General features: G+C 36.8%; 1 protein-coding gene and 1 non-coding gene across 2 annotated transcripts; both read right to left on the bottom strand.

The window, feature by feature from the left end:
- Window positions 1–4,261: 4,261 nt before the first annotated feature.
- Trnas-uga lies at window positions 4,262–4,343 on the bottom strand. The gene has a single exon. It is a non-coding gene; the product is annotated as a tRNA-Ser (tRNA).
- On the bottom strand, window positions 4,322–7,306 carry LOC103525006 (protein masquerade-like). The gene is made up of 4 exons (XM_008490051.1): window positions 7,164–7,306; window positions 5,484–5,710; window positions 4,645–4,760; window positions 4,322–4,354 (listed from the first exon to the last, which is right to left on the bottom strand). The coding sequence occupies exons 1-4, from the start codon at window positions 7,304–7,306 to the stop codon at window positions 4,322–4,324; spliced, it is 519 nt and encodes a 172-aa protein (XP_008488273.1).
- Window positions 7,307–9,078: the final 1,772 nt, after the last annotated feature.

Here is a 9,078-nt window from a genome sequence, read left to right as displayed (position 1 = left end):
ATGTATTGTAATAGAACATTGATTTGAGAAGGCCCATTTGCTCAATATTTTGAAATGTGTATGGACCAACGAATTTAACTTTGAATTGTGAACGCCCATCCGTTCGAATCTCTTGAACATGCTGTCAAATGTTCTGCATCTAGGCTCGTAACGCAAATAGTTTTCAAAATAACTTCATGTACCTTTATGTCCAATTGGACCATCATTACTACTAACTAACTCTAGTACTCTTCTTGGTAGATACGTAAGATACTTGATGATAATGATAATGTATTCCAACTGACCTCGTCTAGTGGTCATGATCAGAGTTCTAGAGCACTACTATCGCCCATCAGTTCATTGATATACCATAGTGTATAGTAGTATAGGGTAGACATAGTGTACTGTATAGTACATAGTACATATAGACTTGTATATGTTCCAACATTCGGTATTTTTGCAGAATTATAAGCGGTTCATATAAGAGTTGATTGTCGGCTAGGACCATTTAGTCCCCTCAGGACAGGGATGAATACACTATCGCCTCATATACCGCTTTACCCATCCAAGGAGGTTGGACCAAGATTTTTTATATATAAAATAATAATTATAAAGTATAGAATCGAGCTTTTGAAAATTGATTTGGTTTGAAATCAGTCGGTTTGAAAATTTAAATCGGTCCTATTGGTTTCGAATAGTTGGAATAGTATGTGAAGAATGTGAGCAATGCAGTGATGGGTCCGTTACATCTTGGGCTTGCCCTGACCATCTATCGATCAAACTCCATAGCCACTTGTTCCGAATAGTGAGTATAGTCTCCTAATAAATCTCTCATTAGACTTGAAGCACTTTACTACTGGTATTAATACTCGTATAACAAATTGTTCCTCTCTCTCCTCCTCTTCCTCCTCCTCCTCCCCCCTCTACCTCCTCCTCCTACCCTGCTCTTCTCTTTCTGTCCTCCCTCTTTCTATGTTCTTCAAGATGGAGTGAAAGAAATGACAACTTTCAATATCAAAGAAACGCGACAATCGAAAATAATGCAATACGAGATTTTTTAAAAAGCATAGGTATGTAGGTATGTTGTGAAGAAAGTAACAACCAATGTTCAATGAGCCAAGAATCAGTTCATTCTCATTGAATTGCTGATATCCCATATACCGCCTGCTATTTAGACTTCGTGCTGGTTTCACTTCTTTCTTGCGCCTTAAAAAAACACTTGGTTTTTTAACATAGGCAAAAGTGTTTGCTTATGAGTATCTAGAAACAACTTTCTAACGGTTTTAAACAAGACAATATTGTCTGTATTCCGTTTGGTTTAGATTGTCTCTTGTTCTGTGTTTATCTCTGTACATTATTTAAACATGGCCGCAACTCGAAGCAATGGTCTCCTGACTGAACCTCGATTTCTAACGGTTTTAAACAAGACAATATTGTCTGTATTCCGTTTGGTTTAGATTGCCTCTTGTTCTGTGTTTATCTCTGTACATTATTCAAACATGGCCGGAACTCGAAGCAATGGTCTCTTGACTGAACCTCGGACGGATAACTCACCCCGTATAGAATCAAATGCAGATGCTGCACTAGAAATCGTGATGTGTGAAATGGAGTTTGAAAATTACTCGAGATTGAAGCAGTGGAGCGATGCATTTTCTCAACTTATTTACCTCAGGGCTTTGATTGGAATAAATAATAAATTTATTGATGAGAAACCCCAATGGGGAGATGGAGAAGAGGAGGTGAGAGCTTTAGATTGTATTTGGTGTGTCAGTGTAAATTTCTTCATCTAGTTCCCTATTTCTTGACTCTTCCTCTGCATCCTCCCAGTCAACTGTTCCCATTGTCTGTCGAGATTTCAGACATCTTCCAGGGTTCTCTTTTCTACAACAAAAGCTCGTTCGTTAAGAAACCTTTGTTCCCGATGTGGCATTTCCATTACCTAGTTTGGATTGTCCTGAAGTTCATCTAGGTGGTGGATTTTTTTCGAAATTAAATGGACTTTTGAGTTTCATCCGAAGAGTATAAATGGGATATATTCCAAGATCCTATCACGGTCACCTCTCAATAACTAGTCCGTCATAAATCCTGTGTTGAACCATAGCGGAACACCTATTAGTCATGGCTCAGAGTTTGTTCAAGTGACTCAATGTCTAACGCACCTACCAAAGTTTCACTTCAACGAAAGTGTGCGTGAGTCGTTATTGTCAAAGCCAATGACTTATACAGCACTTTCACACCTAGAGTGATTTGTCTTGAGGTGAGTTGGCCTTGAACTCGGTGTCACTGAGAGCAATGCTCCAGTTCTTAAACAATACAGTGGACTAACAGTTCATTGGGAGAAGTAATGTATTCATCTCATGAACTCGGTGTCACTGAGAGCAATGCTCCAGTTCTTAAACAATACAGTGGACTAACAGTTCATTGGGAGAAGTAATGTATTCATCTCGCCTAGATGATGAGTCGAATATGTGTCACATGTGACAAGATCGGATAACCCTGTGTGACGAATGTGATGCCCGAAACACCTGGTCTGTTCCTTTACCTGTTGGCAAGAGTAACATGCCTAATCCTATAGATATTGGTATATCAAATAATTTTGCAATATACCTAATAATGATTTTATTATCATTTATTTAATTTTCTATTGTCCAAGTTAAGTTATTCTGAACCTAGACAATTGAGAATATTGAGATAGATATAGATACCCATTACCCACAGATTCCCGACAAACAGTATCCAAGAACACAGCTGTTTTCAGTCTTCTTTTAGTGCGGTTTCATTGTTTGAACTTTTGGCAACATATTAGTCCGTAACATGCCTAATCCTATAGATATTGGTATATCAAATAATTTTGCAATATACCTAATAATGATTTTATTATCATTTATTTAATTTTCCATTGTCCAGGTTAAGTTATTCTGAACCTAGAAAATTGAGAATATTGAGATAGATATAGATACCCATTACCCACAGATTCCCGACAAACACTATCCAAGAACACAGCTGTTTTCAGTCTTTTTTTAGTGCGGTTTCATTGTTTGAACTTTTGGCAACATATCATTAGTCTGGAAAAGGTAAAGCTGAAGAATGATGACAAGGAACATAAGGTGCCCGTCAGTACAAATACAAATACCATGGTTACCAGTACTCAGGATTATGAATCTGTCGCCATTGAAAGTAATGAAGATAGCGGAAAAGGTAAAGCTGAAGAATGATGACAAGGAACATAAGGTGCCCGTCAGTACAAATACAAATACCATGGTTACCAGTACTCAGGATAATGAATCTGTCACCATTGAAAGTAATGAAGATAGCGAAGAAGAAGAAGATGATGATGATGATGATGATGATGATGAAGAGGACGAAGACGATGAAAGTGATGAGAAGTCTGAAAATAATGACATCAAAACTATTCAATTGGGTAAGTTGTTTGGTATTCAAGGTACTCGTATGACGGGCTACTAGCTAACATAACACAAGATAAGATCTTACCATGTAAGAGTAGAAAAAAAATACGAAAGTGATAAGACTTTTCTTCAAGATCGCGTTGCGTTGAGTGCAGTATGACCTCAATTTGACAAATATGCATGTAACCTCAACTGCATTTTCACGATTGTTAAAAGATCAACTAGCATAATGTCCCATGTTTTAACCTTTGAAAGTTAAAACGAATTCCTTTCATGATTATCGAAAAAATCTCTTACCATAGTAGGTTGTTCCCCAGCCGACCACAGTGGTGGTTTTACCAATGAAGTCATCGTTTCTCATGATGAGCGGTGGTAGACAATTGAGAATATTGAGATAGATATAGATACCCATTACCCACAGATTCCCGACAAACACTATCCAAGAACACAGCTGTTTTCAGTCTTGTTTTAGTGCGGTTTCATTGTTTGAACTTTTGGCAACATATCAGTAGTCTATCTTGATTGTAGACCAATCAAAGCCAGGTTGGGCTCCGTTGGAATGAATGGTGCCAATGATTTATGGCATGGTCAAAGGGTTAATTTGGTCCATGACTCGGATTTTAAGCTATTGAACGCTGGTGATTCAGTGGGTGCCACCAAGACGAAAGTAAAGCGGTTCGGTATAACCGGAAGATGAAGAGAGCTATGAATCGTGTGACGAATTATGTCAAGTAACTTTTAGAATCGGCAAAACTCGTAATTAACATCTGATTGAAATAATAAAATTATTGCTTCATCTTCCACGGAAGTGTCTTGAGGTCTTCCATTATCCAAAGTCCCAATACAAAATGAGTTTTAAGGAAGAAAAAAAAATGCGCTGCGGACAGGATTCGAACCTGTGCGGGTAGAACCCATTGGATTTCAAGTCCAACTCCTTAACCACTCGGACACCGCAGCTTTTCTAAAACCTGCCCGTGAAAGTTCCATATAAACTTGCACGCTAATGCTATCGATCGAGTAAACGAGAAAGGATACAATGCGCATGACCGTATGGAAAATGTTTTCCCGCGCCACGTGAAAGGAATTCCATGTGAATTTATGCGTGAATATCATACGAGTCACCTCAATAAGTTCTACCATGAAACCGTGTCATTTGATATCTCATTTATACTGCTAGGATGAGACTGAAAAGTCCCTTTGCAATGTGTATACAGCGAATAGACCACTAACACATTCTCCTGGAATAAAAAAAAGTCACCAATTTAGTTATTTTGACGATGTAAAATGTGAACTTAATCAAGTCATCGCCAGGACATGAAGCCGTTGTGTCGATATCATCACAAAACAGAGCGAATAGACCACTAACACATTCTCCTGGAATAAAAAAAAAGTCACCAATTTAGTTATTTTGACGATGTAAAATGTGAACTTAATCAAATTAATATTATGCAAGTTCATTGAGGGGGAGAGAAATATGTTTAATTTTCTGCTTTTCCTCTCATTCTACATTAAATTGATACTCATGTCCCCCTTAAAAATTTCAAATTTGACATATTATGCAAGTTCATTGAGGGGGAGAGAAATTTGTTTAATTTTCTGCTTTTCCTCTCATTCTACATTAAATTGATACTCATGCCCCCCTTAAAAATTTCAAATTTGACCGGAATAAAAAAAAGTCACCAATTTAGTTATTTTGACGATGTAAAATGTGAACTTAATCAAATTAATATTATGCAAGTTCATTGAGGGGAGGGAAATATGTTTAATTTTCTGCTCTTCCTCTCATTCTACATTAAATTCATACTCATGCCCTAAAATTTCAAATTTGACCAACTGGAGAAGTTCAGAAACACAGTTCAGAAACTTAGCATTCTCACCGTGACAAGGTTTAGACCCGGCTGGCTGTTGTGGCCGACTGGTTGTAGTTTGAGTCACCGCTGAAGTGCTAGAGACATACGGGTATTATGCAAGTTCATTGAGGGGGAGAGAAATTTGTTTAATTTTCTGCTTTTCCTCTCATTCTACATTAAATTGATACTCATGCCCCCTTAAAAATTTCAAATTTGACCAACTGGAGACGTTCAGAAACATTCTCACCGTGACAAGGTTTAGAACCGGCCGGTTGTTGTGGCCGACTGGTTGTAGTTTGAGTCACCGCTGAAGTGCTAGAGACATACGGAGTGGTACTCGAAGATTGACTGCCCGAGTTTGGTTTGGTTCCATTTCTCTCCATAATGACCAAGTTCGGGGGCAACGTTCCGGAGTAGGCGTCTTTGGAAACACAACAACGAAGTCCTGGCTTACACAGATTGGCATCGTTTTTTCTATGTTAAAACAAACTCTAATATTTTTGAATAACTTTGAATGCCTTTTCTTATCAGTGTCTCCCATGTAATTCTTAACAATAGCATTATCTTCTGTTGGAATCTGCTTTCAAGTTATGATAGTAGCTAACAGAGTCGGAATACCTACAGCGCCATTTTGTCCAAAAAGGAGGCACTCCCAGAAGTGATACATATTCCCTTGGGTTATTTATAGGACGAAAACTTGAAACCGGCATCACTTTGTGGCTTGTGGATTTCTTGTAATTCTCAGAGACACACACTCCAAGACAGTTGTTGTTTCCTCCTGGAATAATTGAGAGGATTTGCAAAGGGTTAATTTTAAAATGATTGTCAATATGTCAATATGACCCCAACGATGCATAAATATACCTACACATTTATAGAAGAAATTCTGCCACAAATAAATCACATATTTTCTTCCCTTTTCTATGTTAAAACAAACTCTAATATTTTTGAATAACTTTGAATGCCTTTTCTTATCAGTGTCTCCCATGTAATTCTTAACAATAGTATTATCTTCTGTTGGAATCTGCTTTCAAGTTATGATAGTAGCTAACAGAGTCGGAATACTATCAGCGCCATTTTGTCCAAAAAGGAGGCACTCCCAGAAGTGATACATATTCCCTTGGGTTATTTATAGGACGTAAACTTGAAACCGGCATCACTTTGTGGCTTGTGGATTTCTTGTAATTCTCAGGTAAAGCCAAACCCTATTTATACAACATTCAATTCAACCAAAAGACATTCCTAATAATAACCGAGATAATTCTAGAATTTTTTTACAAAATTATCAAAAGTTATTACAGCACTTTCAACAAGGAATTAACCCTTTTAAATTCCTAATAAGAAAGAGATTAACCTCTCCGAAAGCGGGGTTCGTTTAGAAATTTGTTGAGAGGATTACAAATGGTTTAATCGGAGGTCCTAACAATATTTTCACTGCCTATAGGACATAGGTTTAACTTTATGGAATTTTGACGCAATTGTGTAGATATCGTGGAATATAAAACATTACAGCACTTTCAACAAGGAATTAACCCTTTTAAATTCCTAATAAGAAAGAGATTAACCTCTCCGAAAGCGGGGTTCGTTTAGAAATTCGTTGAGAGGATTACAAATGGTTTAATTGGAGGTCCTAACAATATTTTCACTGCCTATAGGGTTTAACTTTATGGAATTTTGACGCAATTGTGTAGATATCGTGGAATATAAAACAATCCGAAAGCGGGGTTCGTTTAGAAATTTGTTGAGAGGATTACAAATGGTTTAATCGGAGGTCCTAACAATATTTTCACTGCCTATAGGTTTAACTTTATGGAATTTTGACGCAATTGTGTAGATATCGTGGAATATAAAACATGAGTGTAGGTACTTTATGGATTAAGTATCAAAGCATTCCTAGTTGAAGGGTTCATTAGTCATCCGATACTACCTGATGGTCTTGTTATAAGCTTTGAATTCAAACCGTATTGGGACAGCAATGTCATGACATTTGAGTACATATTGAACATGAAAGCTCTTCTCTTTCTCGACCTGTATTTGTTTTGATGTATCTATGAAATATTCGGACGGCATGCGGCATATCAATTTGAAGTATTCGAAGGAAAACAGTTATGGATTAAGTATCAAAGCATTCCTAGTTGAAGGGTTCATTAGTCATCCGATACTACCTGATGGTCTTGTTATAAGCTTTGAATTCGTGAATTCAAACCGTATTGGGACAGCAATGTCATGACATTGGAGTACATATTGAACATGAAAGCTCTTCTCTTTCTCGACCTGTATTTGTTTTGATGTACCTATGAAATATTCGGACGGCATGCGACATATCGATTTGAAATATTCGAAGGAAAACAGAAAAAAAAACGCCATTCAGATGATACAGTCTTTTGGGAAGTTTCTTATTTTGAACCTTAAATTTTATATTTTCTTTTTTTCAGGGATTCAAATCCGTAGACAAGGATCACTCTCCGCAGCAATGCGAAGATCTTCCAGAAGAACGCTGCAAACCATTGCGAAAATGTCTCGAAAAACATCTCAAACCATCGTTCCCGCGCCACGTGAAAGGAATTCCATGTGAATTTATGCGTGAATATCCAAACAGTTTAAAATTTTAAGACAGATAAAGTACCTACGTAATTATACTTATCTTTGAAAACCCCCAAAAATAATAATAATAATAATAAATTTGAATTTATCATACGAAGTAATAATAATAGCAAAATAATTATAATACAATGAAGTTCAATCAGACTTGACTCGTGACTTCATAACTTCATAAGTATTTCAAAGTTCAAAAATTTCCATTATGGCGGGAAATTGAATTACGCGTTTTATTACAATCAGCAATGCAAGGATTCTGTATGGGGGGACTTTACCATTTAGGGGATTTTACTGTTTTGAACTAAATAACATAAACACGCGTCATTTTGTTACAATAGAATAAATATACCTAAGAAAGACTAGGAGACCCTTTAAATCGCAAAGAACGTACATAGCTTTCTTTGTGACCTGTTTAAAGACATACATTATAAGCTTCTTAGCCCGAAGGATAATATCTCATTTTGCACCTTCCCTTTTTCCTTGATTGCAGCGCCATTCTCAAGTTCTAGTCAGCGCTCATCAGGTAAGTTCTCTACGTACGAGTAGGGGGCGCCACTTCCGGCAAGGTGATGCAAAATATGCATCCCATTGTGGATGCGGGTGAGTACACGGATTTTTTATTATCTTTCTATCTTACGCCACTTCCGGCAAGGTGATGCAAAATATGCATCCCATTGTGGATGCGGGTGAGTACACGGATTTTTTATTATCTTTCTATCTTATAGAAAGATAAGTAACTTATTAAGTAACTCATTAATTTTACCAAGTTATAGTAATTTTACCAAACCTTCATTAATTTTTTTCATGAACAATCAGCTATTTACCAATTTTATTCATCAGGGTGTTAATTGGTTAATCAATTTTCTTCATAAGGGAGTTGCAAATACAATGAACATTACCAAGGATTCTTTTTTCTGAAAGAAGTTTTAATAAAATGCATTTGGTATCCAAAGTCCGCGTATCATATCACCGTTTTATACTGTACAAGGATTCTTTTTTCTGAAAGAAGTTTTAATAAAATGCATTTGGTATCCAAAGTCCGCGTATCATATCACCGTTTTATACTGTAGTACTCGTATTGTTATGGAGTGAAGAAATTATCCGGAAGAAAGGCATAACAATTAGACGGATATAAATTTGACATAATTTTGAACTTGATTGATGAAAGCCCATGTTGCATGATTTGCATATTAAGTACCCATATCTGAAGTATGAGTGCTCCAAGTCTCGAACTCTCCAGTCCT

Source organism: Diaphorina citri, unplaced genomic scaffold (assembly GCF_000475195.1).
Source record: "Diaphorina citri unplaced genomic scaffold, Diaci psyllid genome assembly version 1.1 scaffold131, whole genome shotgun sequence".
Lineage (NCBI taxonomy): Eukaryota > Metazoa > Arthropoda > Insecta > Hemiptera > Psyllidae > Diaphorina > Diaphorina citri.
This window is presented reverse-complemented; position numbering and strand designations above follow the sequence as displayed.

What these genes read in the sequence shown, in the direction of transcription:
- LOC103525006 (XM_008490051.1), bottom strand. Translation starts at nt 7,306, where the DNA reads ATGCCGTCCGAATATTTCATAGATACATCAAAACAAATACAGGTCGAG. An exon ending in GCTTATAACAAGACCATCAG is followed by an intron (nt 5,711 to 7,163) that starts GTAGTATCGGAT and finishes GTTTTAACATAG; the next exon opens with AAAAAACGATGCCAATCTGT. An exon ending in TCGTCAAAATAACTAAATTG is followed by an intron (nt 4,355 to 4,644) that starts GTGACTTTTTTT and finishes TTTCACGGGCAG; the next exon opens with GTTTTAGAAAAGCTGCGGTG.